This window comes from Neofelis nebulosa, chromosome 2 (assembly GCF_028018385.1).
Source record: "Neofelis nebulosa isolate mNeoNeb1 chromosome 2, mNeoNeb1.pri, whole genome shotgun sequence".
Lineage (NCBI taxonomy): Eukaryota > Metazoa > Chordata > Mammalia > Carnivora > Felidae > Neofelis > Neofelis nebulosa.
The window spans coordinates 136,589,815-136,611,752 of record NC_080783.1 but is presented as its reverse complement, the minus strand read 5'-3'; the positions used below and the strand labels follow the sequence as shown (position 1 = coordinate 136,611,752).

The following is a 21,938-nucleotide window of genomic DNA, read 5'->3' as shown; positions in this document are numbered from 1 at the left end:
AGAAAACAAACATGGCTACCAGAGGGAAGGTGCATGGGGGCATGGGTTAATTAGGTGATGGGGATTAAGGAGTGCACTTGCTGAGATGAGCACCGGGTGTTGTATGAACTGTTGAATCACTATATTGTACACCTGAAACTAATATTACACTGCATATTAAGTGGAATTTAAAACAAACAAACAAAAAACAACAAAAAACCTCCACACCCATTAGCAGTCACTCTCCATTCCTTCCTTCCTCAGCCCATGGCAACCACTAATCTACTTCCCATTTCTATGGGATTATACAATATTGTGGTCTTTCCACATAGCATAAGTTTATTCAAAGTTCACCTGTGCTGTAACATGTTTCAGTACTGTGTTCCTTTTTATCGAAGAATAACATTCCACTGTTCTGTTGATCAGTTCGTCAGTTAATGGACATTTGGGTTAATTCCACTTTTTGGCTATTATGAATAATGCTGCTATGAACATTTGTGAACAAGTTTTTGCGTAGATATACGTTTTCATTTATCTTGGGTACAGTTCTAGGAGTAGAATTGCTGCATCATAACTCTATTTTGAACTTTTCTTAGGAACTGCCAAACTAGGTCCAAATTGCTAGTACCATTTTACCTTCCCTCCAGCAGCACATGAGGCTTCATGCCTTGCCATTCTTGCCTACATTTGTTATTGTCCATGTTTTTAATTATAGCCATCCTAGTGAATGCAAAGTGGTATCTCATTGTTCTTTTGACTTGCATTTATTAAACATCTAATCCATAGATAGTTAATAACTTTTTAATGACTTGCAAATAATACAGTCCAACTTCAGAGTTAAGTTATATGTGATTACATTGCAATTTTATTCAGATTTTGTTTTTCAGATATAAAAATGCATAAAACCTTCATCATTCTGGAATACATCCCTATTGATTTTTGGTACATTGCAAATATACATAACAATAATAGTAAGCTATGAAAATTACTAGTAAAAGGTTGCAAATGGTTTATTTCTATACTAGAACATTTTTATCTTCAATTACATCACTTTTCTAAAAATTAGAACTATTCAAAAAGTAAGCATGATGATTGCTAACTTCTTGATACTCACTAAGAGATCTATGTATTTCAGAACAAGATTTAATGACAAGTGTAATCAGGTGTCTTGTTCCCTAACCTTTTACTTAAAGAACTCATTGAGCAACCATTATATGCCAAATGCGACGCTGCACATTGTGCATGCAGAAAGCTCCGTCCTTGATGAGTTTACAGTGAGGCTATTATTCAACAAGTCTATTTCCATCTCTACAATGATTCCTAAGTTATTTCTGGATCTGAATTTCTATGATCTAAGTCCAGAATGTATCACTTAATTTGGCAACCGTGGACAACACATACCACCTCTGTGGGCTTTGCCTATTAAAATGGGGTTTTGATTAAATAATGTCTAAGTTCCCTTCCAGCTCTAGTATTCTATAATTCATCCACTGCTTAATTCAAGCTTGATGTTCTTCCAATTTTACATAGAAATTTTCTACCTCCTATGAAACTCTTTTATCATAAAGACTTTCCCAGATTTTGTCACACCAACTCTTTCCTAAATGCTTGATTTCCTCAAGATAGCTTGGCATCAAAAGACAATGAGGTCAATTTCTGTTTAAACTTGATGCTTTTGAACTAAATCTTTAGCCACCTTTAGCTGAGAGAAGCATTAGATTACATTCCTTTTTTTAAATTTTTTAAATGTTTTTATTTATTTTTGAGACAGAGAGAGACAGAGCATGAGTGGGGGAGGGGCAGAGAGAGAGGGAGACACAGAATCCGAAGCAGGCTCCAGGCTCCAAGCTGTCAGCAAGGAGCCCGACACGGGGCTCGAACTCACAGACCATGAGATCATGACCTGAGCAGAAGACAGAAGCTCAATCGACTGAGCCACCCAGGCGCCCCAGCATTAGATTACATTCTTAATCATTTTACCCCTTGCCTGTTTTGCACAGAGAGAACTTGAAGCTACTAAAATTAAATGGTCTTAACTAAACACGTATGATAGGTGACATTCGGGAGTTTAGAAGCAAGTCATGATTCCCGCCCACTGTTTTAAAAAAGGAAATGATTTGTTAAGAATACTCTAGAGTTGGGGCTCCTGATGGCTCAGTTGGTTGAGTATCGGACTCCTGATCCCGGTTCAGGTCATGATCTCACGGTTTTTGAGATCAATCCCTATATCGGGCTCTGTGCTGACAGCAAGGAACCTGCATGGGCTTCTCTCTCTCTCTCTCTCTCTCTCTCTCTGCCCCTCCCCTGCTTATTTGCTCTTGTTCTCGCTCTCTCAAAAATCAATCAATTAAAAAGAAAAAAAAAAGAGTACTCTTGGGACACCTGAGTGGCTCAGTCAGTTAAGTTACTGACTCTTGATTTCAGCTCAGGTCATGATCTCATGGTTCATGGGTCTGAGCCACATATTGGGCTCTGTGCTGACAGTGTGGAGCCTGCTTGGGATTCTCTCTTTCTCCCTCTCTTTCTGCTCCTTCCCTGCTGGTGCTCTCACTTTCTTGAAATAAATAAACTTAAAAAAATTTTTAAAAGAGTACTCTAGAGTCAAATTTATCATAATTGTAGAATACAAATATAATGGGTTTCATAAGAGTAGCTTTATATATCAAGGGCCAATCTAGGGAGATGTAAGACCTGAGGTGAATATCATGCTTCCTGAGTCAGATTGCTTGAGTGTGAATACCAGTTCTGCATTTATTAGCATTGTGTTCTTTGAATTAGGCCTATCTCTCAGGTTTTCTGTCTCTTTAAAAGGGAGAAAATGAACACTCATGTGTGGCAGAGACTGCTTGTCATTCCCCTGTATCTGTTACTCCTCTTCTTCCTCAATAGATGCTCTAAATTCAACTGGGCACAAGACTTCATTTAGCCATCTTTCCTTGTAGTTAGATATGTATTGTATCAATAGGATGTTAGCAGAAGTAGTAGTGTGTGCCACTTCCTGCTAGCTGGAATCAAACATGTTGGCTGAGGTTGGTGAATCTATTTGGGGCCATTGGGTGACATCCATTCCGTTAGGAATGGAAGCCATGCACAGTTGAGCAACAAGATAAAAGCCTGACCGTGGGCAACACAGACCATCTGACTCAGTGGAGTGCTATTCCAGCCATAGATCAAGTACCAGGAAAAGTTAACATGTCTTGTGTAGAAAATATTATTTTGGTTTTCTATCTCTCATAATGCAATATAATCCTCATCAAGACACTGTTTCAGTATGTTGAGAGGATTAAATGAGATAGTACAGATAAAACATTTAGCAGAGTACTTAGTAAACAGTAAGTGCACAACCAACGGCTGCTACCTCATCATTGTCAGCATCATTATTCTCTTTACTGGCTTTGGTTTGGAAGGGTGGCCCTTCCCCAGCCGGATTTTTGTTTTTACAGATAGCAGACACAAAATAGTTGCTTATCAAGAATGTACCTTTCCCCCTCTTCTTTGCTGGGAGAATAGCTGTTATTTTCAAGTATTTATACTTCCCCCAAGTAACCCAGGTATAAATCTTAATTTATATGAACCAATCACACAGTCTCATTCTCCTAGAAGGGAATTGCATTAGGGGAGTACAAATTACCCAGTTCTGCTCAATGAGAGGTGAAGGAGAGGTTTGCTAAAACACCTCAGAAAGGCTTCCTCATTCTTGAAGAAACAGAAATAGTTTCCACTCTTCTGATAACATAATGAGGTCTGGCTATGATGCCTGGAAGTACACCAGTCATTCTGTGACACTGAGGGAGGCTACCCTAAGAACTAAACTGAGACACTGAGATTAGCAGTAGGAGGTGATAAAAAGAAGCTGAATCTCTAAAGCTGTTAAAGCTTTGGAACTGCCTTGCCTCAGGACTTCCCTATTCCTTAAGCCATTTTTAGTTGAATTTTATGGTATTTGCTAACTGACACAAGAGCATTTTTTCCCACTGAAATATAATTGTCATATAACATTGTATTAGTGTCAGGTGTACAACATAATGGCCCAATATCTGTATATGTTGCAAGACAAAAGACAATTTAATATTTAGAAAGAGACCTAATGAATGAGAATTGTAGGGATCCATGAGGAAAGTGGGTATTCTTGCAAGATTAGATAGAATACTTTGGAGACATCCAATCAGGAAAGTGGGTAGATATCAAGAAGGCAGAGGAAATGAGAGCGAAATTATTTAAGTACAGCCCAAATCAAGGAATCAGGTGATCCACAGGGAACCTGGCTGAAACTCACTGCTATTCAAATAGGTGAGAATCTATTCTACGTAGCATTGCTAGATGCTGTTTTAGTACCTAGGGACTATTATACTGCCATCAAGTGAAACAAGCCATCAGTGAAAAGTAGACTAAATGATACTAATCAAACTATGATGAATGTTGACCAGATTCCTATGAGGGCCCAAGATAACTATTTGTTTTAACGTTTATTTATTTTGAGAGAGAGAAACAGAGAGAGGGAGAGTGCCAGCAGGGGAGGGACAGAGAGAGGGAGGGAGAGAGAATCCCAAGCAGGGTCTGCACTGACAGTGCAGAGCCCGACACAGGACTGGATCTCATGAATCGGGAGATCATGACATGAGCCTAAATCAAGAGCCAGATGCTTAAACGACTGAGCCACGTGGTGCCCCAACTACATACAGACAGTTGGGTTTTTTGTGGCCACCATCACATAATCACACTTAATTGAGTCAGGGATAGCCCTGTAGTTATATTTTGAGTTTTCAGTAAATAAAAGTCTCTATCAAATTCAACAATAAGGCACTTAATAAGTGCTCTTTTCTAGAATGATGATGTTCTGACTTTTCACTAATTCAAAATAATAAACATGTTAAAGCATACTTCTGTTGAAATTCCTTCTCTCGCTTCAGGTCTTCATTGTGTTTCTTTATTCTTTCTTCCCAAACTTCCTTTACAGCATTGACAGCCCCAGTACAAACCACATTTTCTGACATGATTTCTCCACATTGTCACAGAGTCACCAACTTCATTAGGTTCTGAATAGCTGAATCACAGATGCCATCTCAAAAAGGACCTAATTGTACCAGAGGGGAAAAAAAAGGATGTGTTTCAGAACATTCACAAAGTTCCAAAATGATCCCAGTAGCGTATATTTATTGAACACTTTCCATGTTCCCAAAATTATTTATACACTTTACATATCATGTCTCAGTTAATAATCCTCATAAAAATCCTATGACATGGGTGCTTTCATTGTCTGTAAAATACAGATGAGAGAACTGAGCCTTGAAGATGAGCAATTTGTTCAAGGTCTCATATCTAATATGTGGCAGAGGTGGGAATTGAAGCCAAGTCAACTTCCTTTGTTACTATGTAATTTGCAATAATGAAAAACTGCAACTAGTTTACATGCCCAGTTATATGAAAATGGCTAAGTAGTGGATATATAAATTTAAGACCAGCGTCTTGGGATATCTACTTAATCTAGATGCTATAGGCACAGGCTGGAATCCAGTTAAGTAGTATTATACTAGGATTACTGGCTCTTCTAAAATAAATTGCAGAGGGATAGATGTAATATTGAGGATTGTGACCTGAATCTCAGAAAGGAAAGGAAAATAAAAATAGGGGATTGGTTATGTAGATTATGGTAGATTCATTTGATGGAATATTCTTTGCCTTACAAATAATTGTATTGATTTTTTCTTCAAATTGCATTAGCAATAGTGAAAGAACATGATCCACAATTCATCATTTCCTCCCAAATTCAGGAAGTCAAAGATGTCCACAATCACAACTATTCAACATTTACTGGAATGCTGTAAGGCAAAAGAAGCAAATAGAAACGTATAAAGTTTGGAAAGGAAGAAATGAAATATGCAACAGTGTAGGGGGACAGGTACTTTTATACACTAAAGGTGGCCATATTTGTTATTCTCTGTGGAGGGAAATTCGGTCATATCTATCAGTCTTACAAATGCACATTCACATTCATAAGAATTTGTACTGCAAATATTTTCAATTGTAAAATTACATATTATAAAGTTATTCACTTCAGTGTTTTTCATAAAAGCAAAAGATTGGAAGCAATATAACCTTTAATCAATAAATTACAGTACATCCATATCATGGGAAATATATAGCTCCATAAAGGAAGTAGAACATTTTATATACTGATGGAAGCCATAATCTCCAAAATGTATGACTATGCCATGATTTAATTTTTCCATCCCAATGAATATGGATATTTGGGTACCAGAGTTTTGCTATTATGAGCAGTATTTTCCCCAAATTCTTGTCCTTATCTTCATGGTGCTCAAGTGGGTATTGCTGCTATTGGGTATATACCTAGGACTTTAACTGCTGGATCATAGTGAATGTGAATGTTCAAATTTATAAGATAGAGCCAAATTGTTTTCCAAAGTGACTGTGCCCATTTATACTCTTACTACAACTGTACAAGGTTTCCATTGATGTACATCCTCACCAACACACTGCTGTATAAAATCTCATTATGGTCACAATTTATACTTCCCTGACTACTAAATGCCATAGTTTAATAGTTTAATATATAAAGATTGTCCAGTTAAATAAAATACAAAATCCTGTGTATTGTTTATAAGAGGCACACCTAACATAAAAATAGGAAAAAATGGAAGGTATAACATAGAAAAAGATCCACGCCTAGATTTATACCCAAAAGAAATGAAAACGTATGCTCACAGACAAACTTGCACACGAATGTTGAGGTTGCATTATTCACAATAGCCAAAAAGTGGAAACAAATGGCTGTCAACTGACAATGGATAAACAAAATGTGGTATATGCATACAATAGAATATTATTCCCCCGAAAAAGGAATAAGTACCGATACAGGCTACATTGTAGATGAACTTTGAATGAAAGTATACTAAGTGAAAGAAACCAGACACAGAAGACCATGTATATGGGATCCATAGAGGAAAAAAAAAAAAGTAGATTAGTTATATCCAGGGGCTTTTCGGAGGCGGAAATGGGGAGTGACTTCTAAGGGTACAAAGTTTCTTCTCTGAGTGATGGAAATCAACTTTTGAAATAAATCAACCCATGACAAAGCAAGGAAGACATGTTTACATCTAAAGAACAGAATGTAGTAAGTATAATACATCTTGAAAATATAAAAATAAGAATAAATGCTTTAACAGAATGTGAAAGAGGGAAATGGAGGTGTAGAGGAAAGAACACCAAAAGCCACATCTTCAAAGTGGGGAGTCATAGATACTGTCTCTATTTTATGGAATGAGAACTAGAGACTTAAGTATTTGTTTAAAGTTCTAAAGGTAATCAAGAGAGAAACTAAAACTAAGAATATAACTCTAGAAGGGTGTAAGTGAATTTGAGCATCATCTTTCATAATGAAGTTCCGTAGATTATGCCTAAAGTTGATCAATAATAACCCCCCTTGAACAAAAAAACAGGAACAAAGGTGGCAACTATTGAAAACAAAATCCTGTCACTTCTAGAGTGACAGAAAAGGGGCAGAGAATGCTGCTTTTCATTATTAATCTCCTCTAAATTACTAATTTCTTTAAAAGTATGCAGTGCAAAAAAAAGAAAACTATGCAATGTGTGAGAGAGAGACAGGGGTGGGAGAAAAACTCCATTACAGAGGAAAAAATGTTTACAATTTTAGGATGGATATATAATTTCCAATATTCAGCAAATTATTAGGAGAGGGTCCCTATTTTTAAGCAATGCCTGCACAATTAGCATAGGAACAGGTTGCAAGATCTTTTTGCCAGCAAGAAACCTTGGCATACAGGTGCCGCTAATCCAAACCCCTAGGTACATCACAGTGAACCTACAATTTATTGTCTCAGATTTGAACAAGGTTGAAGTGTTTATCAAATAAGAAAACATTTTTTAAAACTATCAAGTATCTACATGTGAATGTGTATTTTTTAAACATATATAACCATTCATATGCTAATTAGGCTTCTCAGTTTGCCATTAAACTTGATCCAGCCATCAGTTTTCCTTTCCCAGCAACCAGTTCCCCTTCGAGGAAAACAAGTCAGTAATAACATATGTATTTCTGCTGCTAGCATAGGATTGTGTTCCCTCCAATGACTACCATAACACAAAAGCGCATAGTATGGCAAGGACATAACTGGGAGAGTCTGCTTTCTAAAGGCAAAAGAAAGCAAAACAAAAAACAAAACAACAAACAAAAACAAAACCAAACTAAAAAAAAATGCTTAACTTTTACAGAAATCCATCTTCCAAAGGAAGCCAATTACATGAATGGCTATGAGACCCCAAAAGAGACTTGTAAATTCAATTCCAAGTTCAGTTGTGCATTCCAGCAGATTCAGACCCAGTAAAGGCATCATCAGCAATCTATTTCCATGTGAAGAATAGGAAAGAAGTGTTTTGGAAAAATACTTACCACTGTCAGAGGACGCAGAAGCTGACATGCCCAAAGTTAGTGATTATCAGCTGAAAGAGGATTTCAGGGAGAATTGTTTTCCATGTGGCTCCAGATGATTAAAATCCTCAGTCAGACTTGTAACCAAGTGAAATGTAATGTCAGCCTAGTTCTAATTTTAGATCTTGGACAAAGCTGAGAATAGCAAGAATCACATGGAGCTTCTGTGCAAAGGATCAAGTGATAACGTATGTGCATGCATTCTGTACACTGCAAAATGCTGTATATGGGGTGTTATAAAACTATCAGGCAGAACTATTTGTAAGCTGCAGATATAAAGAACTCCTATTGAAAGTCCTTCCATTTTTCATGACTTACACATTTTGAATATTTAATAGAATTTATCTGTTCCCAGCAGAGAAACTTGAAAACTTGAGAATGTACGGCACAACAAAAACCCTACGTGGTAAACGATAGATATGTAAATATTTAAACTAAAGGTAAATGCTTCAGAAAAGAAGAAAAGTAAAGATATAGAATAGTATGGGTAAAAGAGGAGCCCCAAGCTCCTGCTGCATCCAGGCTCAAATTTAATTCTCTCTCAACCTTTATCTCTTCAGCCTTCATAGGTAGGAGTTAATTCTGGGTTCTTTGAAAATAATTATGGGGGTGCCTGGGTGGTTCAGTCGGTTGAGCATCTGACTTTGGCTCAGGTCTTGAGCTCACGGTTTGTGAGGTCAAGCCCCACATTGGGTTCTCTGCTGACAGCACAAAGGCCACTTTGGATCTTCTGTCTCCCCTTCTCTCTGCCCCTCCCCGATTAGCATGCATGTGTGTTCTCTCTCTCAAAACCAAATAAACATTAAAAAAATATTTTTTGAGTTGGTAATATAAGCACATGGACCAAAATTCAAAAGATAATGAATCCTCACCTAAGCCCACCTCTAGTGATTTAGTTCTCTTCTCTGAAGGCAGTCACTATGGCCACTTATTTCTGAGCCCTCCAAAGGTGGCCTGTGAAGTTACAAACATAAATATGCCTACATTCATGAAAAGCACACACACACATGCCATCACACACATACACACAAAATGCTAGCATACTATGTATATTTCTCTATACTGTGTTTTCTTCATTCAGAATATCTTGGAAATTGTTTCATATTAGTATAGAGTTATACCATCCTTTTAAATGACTACATAGCATTCTGGTGTGTAGGTGGACCATCATTTGTTTAGTTATTTGGACACTGGAAATTTTAGTGCTTTTATTAATTTTTAAAAATATTTTTAATGTTTATTTTTTGAAAGAGAGAAAGAGAGAGAGAATGGAGGAGGGGCAGAGAGAGATCACGACCTGAGCTGGTCAGACACTTAACTGACTGAGCCACCCAGGTGCCCCAATTTTAGTGCTAAAAGCACTTAAAAAATGCCTGATTATTCCATAGAAATTCTCTAATGCTTCTGTAACAAATAAACTCAGAGTTATGGGGCCACTTAAGACCACAGAAAGAGCAAAGATCACAGAACCTGAACTCTAATCTCCTGTCCAGAGTGTCTGTACCATCACATACAATGGCTTCCCTGAATATGTTCGTGCAGCAACATTAAGGTGCCGGGAGGAGTTTTGCTTCTGTTAAGAAAAGTACTAAATGGGGCACCTGGGTGGCGCAGTCGGTTGAGCGTCCGACTTCAGCCAGGTCACGATCTCGCGGTCCGTGAGTTCGAGCCCCGCGTCAGGCTCTGGGCTGATGGCTCGGAGCCTGGAGCCTGTTTCCGATTCTGTGTCTCCCTCTCTCTCTGCCCCTCCCCTGCTCATGCTCTGTCTCTCTCAAAAATAAATAAACATTAAAAAAAATTTAAAAAAAAAAAAAAAAGAAAAGTACTAAATTGTCTCTTTGGAAACAATTTAGATTTATCTCTCCCTTTAGCACTGTCTACCATTACATTTTAATTTGACAGTATTTCTATGAAATCCACAAATTCCAAGCTTCTCTCTTTCCCTTTTCTAGCTTATTTCCTATGCTCTCATCTAAAGAGGCAATACAAATATAAAGTGAGACCAACTTAGACATTGTTGAAGTGACTTAATCTAGAGAAATGTCAGGGAAAGTGAAAAAAAAGTGAATGGATTCACGAGCTATTTATGAAGCATTTTAGACAGAATTTCAGTGATTTGGGGACACAGTGGGTGAGAGAAAAGGAAGAGACAAGGCACTGTATAGTGCCCTCTCATAGTCTGATCATCCTTCACGTTAGTGAGCGCCACTTTGCCAAAGTAGAATTAGGGGGAAAAGTCCCAACCTCCCTTGCTACAGAACTGAGGAATGTGACTAAGGTTCTACTAATCATGTACTTTGATTTAGAAGCAAAGAATGTGGGGAAACTGGCTGGGTGGCTACAGTTCATTTTTGCTGGTCTGACTACAGCAGAGGCAATATATTCTGGGGTTAGTTTTAACAGCAGGAGTTTCCTGGCCACAATGGATGCAGCTGGTTCTGGGGGCAACCACAGCAGCTCCCTTACCAGGCCAGTTCCGTTATATAGTTCCAAGACTTGTTTGATGAATACCCCTTCTTACACAAACATGCCAGGGAGATTTCCATCAGCTGTATGTAAGAAATGGATAAGAAACAGATATTGCTATTTTAACTATTTCTTGGTATATTTCCAAAAATATGCTTATGCTATTTTTTTCATGTACTGATTAGGGAATCATCTATTGACTTCATACCATAGAAGATGAGAATTCTGTGGTCTTAAACCGCCTACTCAGTAACATACATTTCCCCTCCTCCAGTCCTCCCAATATAACATAATTTTTGTTAAATTGGTAGTGTTTATTACTATGTAAATGTTATTCATAGCTGATCCAAATAACAGAAGTAATTACATTCATTTCTTTTTGTACTTTGTGGGTTTTTCTGGAGTTGTGTCCCTTTCTATTTGATTTTCTGTGTACCTATCACTGTATTTTTGAGAAGCCTGGCTAGAGGTTTGTCAATTTTGTTTATTTTTTCAAAAAACCAACTCTTGGTTTCGTTGATCTGCTCTACAGTTTTTTTAGATTCTATATTGTTTATTTCTGCTCTGATCTTTATTATTTCTCTTCTTCTGCTGGGTTTAGGCTGCCTTTGCTGTTCTGCTTCTATTTCCTTTGGGTGTGCTGTTAGATTTTGTATTTGGGATTTTTCTTGTTCCTTGAGATAGGCCTGGATTGCAATGTATTTTCCTCTCAGGACTGCTTTCGCTGCGTCCCAAAGTGTTTGGATTGTTGTATTTTCATTTTCGTTTGTTTCCATATATTTTTTAATTTCTTCTCTAATTGCCTGGTTGACCCACTCATTCGTTAGTAGGGTGTTCTTTAATCTCCATGCTTTTGGAGGTTTTCCAGACTTTTTCCTGTGGTTGATTTCAAGCTTCATAGCATTGTGGTCTGAAAGTATGCATGGTAGAATTTCAATTCTTGTAAACTTATGAAGGGCTGTTTTGTGACCCAGTATATGATCTATCTTGGAGAATGTTCCATGTGCACTCGAGAAGAAAGTATATTCTGTTGCTTTGGGATGCAGAGTTCTAAATATATCTGTCAAGTCCATCTGATCCAATGTATCATTCAGGGCCCTTGTTTCTTTATTGACTGTGTGTCTAGATGATCTATCCATTTCTGTAAGTGGGGTGTTAAAGTCCCCTGCAATGACCACATTCTTATCAATAAGGTTGCTTATGTTTATGAGTAATTGTTTTATATATCTGGGGGCTCCGGTATTCAGCGCATAGACATTTATAATTGTTAGCTCTTCCTGATGGATAGACCCTGTAATTATTATATAATGCCCTTCTTCATCTCTTGTTACAGCCTTTAATTTAAAGTCTAGTTTGTCTGATATAAGTATGGCTACTCCAGCTTTCTTTTGGCTTCCAGTAGCATGATAAATAGTTCTCCATCCCCTCACTCTCAATCTAAAGGTGTCCTCAGATCTAAAATGAGTCTCTTGTAGACAGCAAATAGATGGGTCTTGTTTTTTTATCCATTCTGATATCCTATGTCTTTTGGTTGGCGCATTTAATCCATTTACATTCAGTGTTATTATAGAAAGATATGGGTTTAGAGTCATTGTGATGGCTGTATGTTTTATGCTTGTAGTGATGTCTCTGGTACTTTGTCTCACAGGATCCCCCTTAGGATCTCTTGTAGGGCTGGTTTAGTGGTGACAAATTCCTTCAGTTTTTGTTTGTCTGGGAAGACCTTTATCTCTCCTTCTATTCTAAATGACAGACTTGCTGGATAAAGGATTCTCGGCTGCATATTTTTTCTGTTTAGCACACTGAAGATATCGTGCCAAGCCTTTCTGGCCTGCCAAGTTTCAAAGGAGAGATCAGTCACGAGTCTTATAGGTCTCCCTTTATATGTGAGGGCACGTTTATCCCTTGCTGCTTTCAGAATTTTCTCTTTATCCTTGTATTTTGCCAGTTTCACTATGATATGTCGTGCAGAAGATCGATTCAAGTTACGTCTGAAGGGAGTTCTCTGTGCCTCTTGGATTTCAATGCCTTTTTCCTTCCCCAGTTCAGGGAAGTTCTCAGCTATAATTTCTTCAAGTACCCCTTCAGCACCTTTCCCTCTCTCTTCCTCCTCTGGGATACCAATTATGCGTATATTATTTCTTTTTTTTTTTTTTTTTTTTTTTTTTAAATTTTTTTTTCAACGCTTTTTATTTATTTTTGGGACAGAGAGAGACAGAGCATGAACGGGGGAGGGGCAGAGAGAGAGGGAGACACAGAATCGGAAACAGGCTCCAGGCTCCGAGCCATCAGCCCAGAGCCTGACGCGGGGCTCGAACTCACGGACCGCGAGATCGTGACCTGGCTGAAGTCGGACGCTTAACCGACTGCGCCACCCAGGCGCCCCTATTATTTCTTTTTAGTGTATCACTTAGTTCTCTAATTTTCCCCTCATACTCCTGGATTTTTTTTTATCTCTCTTTCTTTCAGCTTCCTCTTTCTCTATAACTTTATCTTCTAGTTCACCTATTCTCTCCTCTGCCTCTTCAATCCGAGCCGTCGTGGTTTCCATTTTGTTTTGCATTTCGTTTAAAGCGTTTTTCAGCTCCTCGTGACTGTTCCTTAGTCCCTTGATCTCTGTGGCAAGAGATTCTCTGCTGTCCTCTATACTGTTTTCAAGCCCAGCGAATAATTTTATGACTATTATTCTAAATTCACTTTCTGTTATATTATTTAAATCCTTTTTGATCAGTTCATTAGCTGTTGTTATTTCCTGGAGATTCTTCTGAGGGGAATTCTTCCGTTTGGTCATTTTGGATAGTCCCTGGAGTGGTGAGGACCTGCAGGGCACTTCCCCTGTGCTGTGGTGTATAACTGGAGTTGGTGGGCAGGGCCGCAGTCCGACCTGATGCCTGCCCCCAGCCCACCGCTGGGGCCACAGTCAGACTGGTGTGTGCCTTCTCTTCCCCTCTCCTAGGGGCGGGATTCACTGTGGGGTGGCGTGGCCCGTCTGGGCTACTTGCACACTGCCAGGCTTGTGTGCTGGGGATCTGGCGTATTAGCTGGGGTGGGTAGGCAAGGTGCACGGGGGCAGGAGGGGCAGGCTTAGCTCGCTTCTCCTTAGGTGATCCACTTCAGGAGGGGCCCTGTGGCAGCGGGAGGGAGTCAGATCCGCTGCCAGAGGTTTGGCTCCACAGAAGCACAGAGTTGGGTGTTTGCGCGGAGCAAGCAAGTTCCCTGGCAGGAACTGGTTCCCTTTCGGATTTTGGCTGGGGGATGGGCGAGGGAGATGGCACGGGCGAGGGAGATGGCACTGGCGAGCGCCTTTGTTCCCCGCCAAGCTGAGCTCTGTCATCTGGGGGCTCAGCAGCTCTCCCTCCCTTTGTCCTCCAGCCTTCCCACTTTCTGAGCAGAGCTGTTAACTTATGACCTCCCAGACGCTAAGTCGCGCTTGCTGTCGGAACACAGTCTGTCCGGCCCCTCCGCTTTTGCCAGCCAGACTCAGGGGCTCTGCTTGGCCGGCGAGCCGCCCCTCCGCCCGGGCTCCCTCCCGCCAGTCCGTGTAGCGCGCACCGCCTCGCCGCCCTTCCTACCCTCTTCCGTGGGCCTCTCATCTGCGCTTGGCTCCGGAGACTCCATTCTGCTAATCCTCTGGCGGTTTTCTGGGTTATTTAGGCAGGTGTAGGTGGAATCTAAGTGATCAGCAGGACGCGCAGTGAGCCCAGCGTCCTCCTACGCCGCCATCTTCCCTCCCTCCCTATCACTGTATTTTTTATGCTTTTCTTTTCCTCCAACCAGATTTATTGAACAAAATTCTGTACACAAAGTGACCTAGATCTTTCTTACTAATATTTTGACAAATCAATCTGTTGAGGGTCCAAAAGTGGCTTACTGTAAAATTAATAGAAAAGTGCCCAATGCACACTAAATAAATGGCCTAACGACTGGAACTTTAATAGTTCTATAAGATAATTAACATAGGTAGGATTGAACCCCGATGACAGGCTGATATAGAACTGATAGGGGACGTCAAGAGGCCATTTTGTGCACTGCCACTGTGATGCCATCATTTTCCGGGATCAGAATGTTCCCAGTATCTGATTCTAGACATACCACAAGAATATCAGTGGGGACTGAGGTTAGCTTAGCTGCTTGCTGGGCTAGAACAATGATCAAACAGTTATCAGCCCAGCATGTTTATTGGACTGGGCCCCACGGCAGCCCTGATCAAGCCCTCGTGAATCTGTGCCATAGGACCCCAACAATGAATGGATTCCTCATTGTGTCTTCCAAGGGCTGCTCTGAGGTCATCTCCATCGTGTCTGCCATGAGCCCTGGCCCACATCTTTATATACTTGAATATCCTTGCAAAAATCACATACTCCCTTGGCACCTCAGTTTCTTATTGGCAAAATGTAGATAAAAATAAGAGTTCTTCATGGGTTTTTGTGAGGATTAAATGAGTTAATATACAAAAGAACTTGCACAGTGCCTGAACACAGTAAGTATTCAAAAAAGGTTAGTCTTATTACTACCCTCCAACAGTAAAGCCAAGAAAGGAGAAGATGAGAATGGATATGATTGCCATATGATCATAGGAAGAAGGTTAGCTGTGAAAGGATTTTCTTCAGAGACTGAGACAAAAATCAAAGAAAAGACAATTTTACAGAGGAGAGGTAAATCTTAACTGTGTGAAGCATGAAGCCATTTAAGTATCTCATTGTATAATGTTGCACAAATTGCTTTATCTTCTCCTTCTATTGTTGTGGGTTTTCCAGCTGCTTGGTGCCCAGGTTTGCATTCTGAGGTCCCACAGGGATATATTTCATCAGAATCCATGGCCCTGGGGCCCCTGGGTAGCTTAGTCAGTTAAGTGTCCAACTTCAGCTCAGGTCATGATCTTACAGTTCATGGGTTTGAGCCCCATATCAAGCTCTGTGCTGACAGCTCAGAGTCTGGAGCCTGCTTCAGATTCTGTGTCTCCCTCTCTCTCTGCTCCTCCCCTGCTCATGCTCTTTCTCTCTCTCAAAAATAAATAAACATTAAAAAAAAAAAAAAAAAAAGAATCCATGGCCTTGACTGACTACAATTGCAATGCTTGTATTTAGAAAAAGGAAACAAATCTAGAAAAACACCAAGTAGAATGGTCAGGTAAGAGAGGGTATAAAAGCACATCACAGGGGTGCTTGGGTGGCTCAGTGTGTTAAGCATCTGACTCTTGGTTTTGGCTCAGGTCATGATCTCGCTGTTTGTGAGTTCGAACCCTGAGTTGGGCTCTGTGCTGACAGTGTGGAGCCTGCTTGGGATTCTCTCTCTCTCTTCCTCTTTCTCTGCCCCTCTCCAACTCATGCTTTTCTCTCTTGCTCTCTAAATAAAAAAACTAAAAAAAAATGCACATTACAAATAAAGTGTCATTCCAAAGAACTCAAAGTAGGATCTTGAAGAGGTATCTGCACACATGTTAAATGCTTCATTATTTACAATACCCAAGAGATAGAAGCAACCAAAATACCCACTGACAGATACATAAAGGAAATGTGGTGTATACACACAATGGAATGTTACACAGCTTTCCAAAAGAAGCAAAATTATGTCACATACTACAACATGGAATGAACTTGAGAACATTATGCTATGTGAAATAAACCAGTCACAAAAGAACAGTCAATACTGTATGATTCTACTCATGTGAAGAGGCTAAAGTAGTCAAAATCATACAAACCCAAAGTAGAAAGGTGGTTCATAATATGAGGAAACATGCATGATACACTGTTACAAGAAAGAAAAAGATATAGCCTTTTTATTCTCTTCAGGCCTTCACCTGACTGGATAATGCCCACCCACACTGGGGAAGGCAATCTACTTTACTCAGACTATAGACTCAAAGGTTAATTTCATCCTCTCACAGACACACCCAGAATGTTTGGCAAATGTCTAGGCACCCAGTCAAGTTCACACATAAAATCAGCCATCACAGTAGGTATACTTATTTAATGCACAAATAAATCAAAGCTTAAAGAGAGGGAGAGACTTTGTCAAAGACATACTGCTGAAAAAGCTGAGCTAAATTCCAACTCAGAAGGATTTGGCTCCTAGACTTGGACCATTGGGTCATTCTACTTCCTTTTAAAAACAAGTTTATGGAAGTCACACAAAATTACATTTGTAGTGGACACCAACAATATCAAAGCAATTTTATTATTGCTTAACACATCTTTAGAGGAGCAGTGAATAGAGACAGGGAGGAACAGGGGGGACTGAGATTCAGGCTACATAATTCCATTTCTTTTTCACTCTATTCCATCATGACCTGTGCTAATACATAGGCTTACATTTAGAGAAAGATTATAATGGTTTTAAACATAGAACACTAAGATAAAGTAGTTATTACTCTGTTTTTAAAGGCATTTTTTTTTAATTTGCTGATTTATTTATCTTATGTCATCTCTATGCCCAATGTGGGGCTCAAACTCACAACCCTGAGATCAAGAGTTGAACACTCTTCTGATTGAGCCAGCTGGGTGCCCCTAAAAGCATGATTATATCAGACCTAGAGCATTTTCTTTTACAAAGTGAAATAGAACAGTCGAACTACTGATCATTTAGTCAAGCTTCTTCCCATAAATTCTAACACTACAGTACTATAAGGAATCATATCAAGCATAGAAGCATCTGCTTTGTGTGACCCATTTATTCAAATAAGAAAATAACGGAACATAAGGAGAAACAATGGAAAATAAGAGTATACTACTTTGGGATTTTAATCCGTAAAGCCCTTTTATGACTCCTTAGAGTCTTTTTAAAATTTTTTAAATTTTATTTTTTTAAATGCTTATTTTTGAGAGGGAGAGAGAGCTCACATACACAAGCAGGAGAGGGGCAGAGACAGGGAGAGACAGAGAATCCCAAACAGACTCCATGCTGTCAGCACAGATGCCCCATGTGGGGTTTGAACTCATGAACTGTGAGGTCATCACCTGAGCTGAAACCAATGGTCAGACACTTAACCAACTGAGCCACCCAGGCGCCCCTCCCTAGAGTCTTTTAATAAAACAAAATGTTAGTTGTCAGAATGGAAGGCTTTGAAGCAGAAACACCATGTAACTAGAGTTCCAAGAAACATAAATATGAGCCTTGCCCTCATCAGACAAAAAATTTTCAGTGTTAGGAATTCTCTTTCAGAGATAGAATTTGAAGCCTCTGTAATTGTACTTTGTTTATATCTTTTCCTTTTTTTTTTTTTAATGTTTACTTATTCATTTTGAGAGACAGAAACAGAGAGAGTGCACATGAGCAGGGAAGGAGCAGAGAGAGAGAGAGGGAGGGAGAGAATCCCAGGACAGAGCCTGACACAGGCCTCAATCCCACAAACCGTGAGATCATGACCCGAACTAAAATCAAGAGTTGGTTGCTTAACCTATTCAGCCACCCAGGTGCCCCTTAAACAAGAATGTTTTAAAACTGATTTGTTGAGCTGTAGGGTTTTCTGGAACATTGATATTCTTTTATGTGAAAATGTTCCATTAAGGTCGTGTGTGTGTGTGTGTGTGTGTGTGTGTGTGTGTGTGTGTGTATACAAAGGGATGGAAAGTAGACAACATGATTGCCAAACATTGCCAATGTGGAGTCACTATTTTCCACATTTTGATACTTCTATTAGGAAATTACAGCTGCATACTAACTTGCACCACTTGGTCCAACAAAATAGGGACATTTCCTCCAAGATGATAGGAAACACTATTAGATACCAAATACCTTTCCCCTGGAGCTCAAGTTCTCAGATTCTAGCCGGTCTCACATGACTTCTGCCGCATGACCCCAGGGAGTTTCAGTCTCTAATAACTGACATATTTAAGTTACTAAAATGGCTGAGAAAAAAGTTTAGCTTTAAATGCGAATTATTTCTTTTTTCTATCATTAAATATATGTTTTATAACCAAAAATTAATGTATTTAACTAAGAATAAAAATGTACTTCTGACCTTAGGATTTTGTGCCGGCTGTCATTTTACACACACACACACACACACACACACACACACACACATACACACAGCATTTCACTAACCTAATCAACAGTGGAGACACAAGAAATTAGTGTATTCAGACACTCATTTATTCTGTAGCCTATGGGGAATGGGCCAGAAACTAGAAGGTCATTTGAATTTGAGTTTAAAATCTTCATTTGAGAAAAGCATGCTGTGAGTCTAATATGTAATTTAGCAAACAAAATACACATGAACAAAACATCATTTCTCTTATGAATAAGTTGGTGCTATAGTTTTCTTGTGTAAAGAATGTTCTCACAGGAAATATAAAACCTAAGCAGTAATCAGAATATTTTTCAACTTTCTGGGGCAATTTAAACCTCAGAACCACAGAATAGAAGCCACTGCAGTCTTGTTTCAAAAGAAAAAAACAAAAACAAAAGAACAATACCCCTCCTATATCCACCAAATAACAACCCCAAAACTGCACTTTCAGTCAAATTAGGTATTTTGGGCCACATAACAAAAAGATACGTTCTTTCTGCTTTTATTTTTATGCACTGCTTTTCAGTTCTACAGAAATAAAAGCTATGCCAAACTTTTAACTCTTTAACTGCATAATTCTATATGAATTACATAATATTTTGTTTCTAGGATAGAGACCCAACTTTTGAGGACATATTGTATACATTTCAAAAGACAACTACAAAAATTGTTTTTTCACATTTCCACAAATACTATGCAATTACTAAACCTGTAACATCTAGTAAAGAGAGAAGCTGTGAGAAATGACAATGCATTTAGAAAAAATTACAACCCCCCCCAACATCTTTTGTAAATACCATTTTATTACAATTAGAGTGCATTACATTTATATATCAATATTTTTCATTTTCACAACCTTATTAGGGAAACTAGTGCAGTAAATGACAATGGTGGTTTTAAAAACAAACCAATGGGAGCCCTTCTAAGCTTGTGACAGAAACATAATGGGACCAGAGCCAGGTTCTTGTGAAATTTGTAAAGCCCTTGGTTTGCAGTTATTAGTGCGGCGACTTAGCTCATTGAGGACTCTGTGTTGCATTTGAATAACTAATGTTTCAAATTATTAGTCATTCTGATTTCTATTCATCCCTGTGGTTTCCATTAATTTAATTACCCCTGCCATCAACGTAGTTGCTTTTGTTACTGCAGTTTGAACTCTGGCTTCCTTTTCCCAGGAAATTAATTTGTTAGGTTTTTCCAGATGATTGCACTCTTGCAGCTTCCACACAGATTTTATAACCTTGATTTTTTTACTTTTCTTTTTGCCACATTTTTAGAACTATTTAACACATGTTTAGAACATATTAAGAAGCTTCCTGCAGCAAACTTCAAATGACATAGCTTACCCCAAGTTTAGCACAGTCTGACGGTTCCCCTGGAAATACAGACGGGTGGAGGCTTTGGGGCTTGCTGGAGGGACTCGGCCTCCCCCTCCTCAGCCTGGGATAAGCTTGAACCCTTTTTTGACTATCCCAACTTTGCCTCTTATCTAACCTAAATTCTTAATCTCCCACCTGTTCTCATTTCTGTCCTTTCTCTTGTCAAGGCCCAGAGCAGCTGTTCTCAATGCTTTGTGTTGTAACATTCCACATGATACTCAGTAAAAGCCTGAGTATCTCTTACTCTTGCTCGTGATTGGGTTTTGTGGCTCTCCTCTGGACCATCTCCAAATTCTCCTGCTCAGTTCTAGAAGCTGGCCTAGAGTTCTCTCACAAGGGTCTGACTAGCACAAGAATTAGCTCATGGTTAAAACCCTTCGGCTCAGGACTGCAACTGCCTCATAATGAAGTCATTTCCCTTTCATTCTGAGCTTGCAGTCATCAAGGATTAATGCTACCTTCAGTGTTTGCCTAAATGGTAATGCTTTCTGGAACGGAAAAGAGCTGTGGTAATTTTGTGGGGATAACAATGATAACATGAGTCACCTCAGGGTTTGGCGTAAATAATTCAGAGTTGACCTGGTCTCTCTGAAACACGTGATGACCTTGAGACACGAAAGAGTGAAAATGAGTGCCTAAAGCTCAGGAGAGTGATGCGGGTAGAGAGAACTATTTAGGAGACATCTGGGAGACAGGTATGGCCAAACCTTTTGCCGAGCACACTGTGATTACAGGTGAGCAGCTGGGAAGGAAGCCAGATCACAAGGAGTTCAAGACCATCCATTCTAAAAGTTAGGCAAAGACAAGAAGGAACAAGACAGGAGTGTGTTCGTGCAGAGGCAGGTACAGGTAAAGCTAACAATGTGAGAACGGAGTGTTTTGAGCCTTCTCTTAGGTAGAGGGAAATTGGCTTTAGAGAAATAGAGAATTTCTTGCGGGAGGGGATTATTTTAAAAATAAGAACAGTTTGGGGCACCTGGGTGGCTCAGTAGGTTGGGCGTCTGACTCGATTTCAGCTCAGGTCATGATCTCACAGTTGTGGGTTCGAGCCCCATGTCAGGCTCTGAGCTGACTCTGAAGCCTGCTTGGGATTCTCTCTCTCTCCCTTTCTCTCTGCTCCTCACAAGTGTGCACCTTCTCTCTCTGTCCCAAAATAATAAACTTAAGAAAAAAAAAGAACAGTTCTCTCCATATATTAGGGCAGCACGATTCAATAGCATTTTCTATGGTAATGGAAATATTCGATGTCTGTAATGTCCAATATGGTGCACACTAGCCACATATGGCTCTTCACATTTAAATTTCAATTAGTTCAAATGAAATAAAGTTAAAATTCAGCTTCCCAGTTATACTAGCCACATTTCAATTGCTCAATAGCCACAATAATTAATTGAAATTTAAGTGTGAAGAGCCACATGTCGCTAGTAACTATTGCATTGGAAAGCTCAGAGTTAGGGTTATTACTACCTAAAGTAAAAGATTAATCTGAAAATACCAGTGTCTTCAAACAATACAAGTTATTTCACCTGTATCACATGCAAACCAATCAGTACTGGGGTGTGGTGGTGGGGAGGCTTTATCACCACCTAGTCATTTGGAGATGCTTGTTTCTTCCATCTTGTGTGGCTGCCACCTT

At 39.3% G+C, this 21,938-nt stretch overlaps 1 protein-coding gene and 1 pseudogene across 2 annotated transcripts in view; both read right to left on the bottom strand.

Moving 5' to 3' along the window:
- The window catches only part of LRRC39 (leucine rich repeat containing 39), a 32,277-nt gene extending 11,768 nt beyond the window's left edge, over window positions 1-20,509 (bottom strand). The window contains exons 1-2 of one of the 2 annotated variants that reach the window (XM_058716443.1): window positions 20,270-20,509; window positions 4,861-5,053 (exon numbers count right to left, since the gene is read on the bottom strand). In XM_058716443.1, coding sequence (XP_058572426.1) covers window positions 4,861-4,973 — 113 coding nt within the window. In that variant the 5' untranslated portion in view covers window positions 4,974-5,053; window positions 20,270-20,509. Of the gene's footprint in view, window positions 1-4,860; window positions 5,054-8,407; window positions 8,547-20,269 lie in introns of those variants that run through there. The other variant, XM_058716442.1, reaches the window with a different exon arrangement.
- LOC131504316 (ragulator complex protein LAMTOR5-like) lies at window positions 14,775-15,310 on the bottom strand (annotated as a pseudogene).
- Window positions 20,510-21,938: the final 1,429 nt, after the last annotated feature.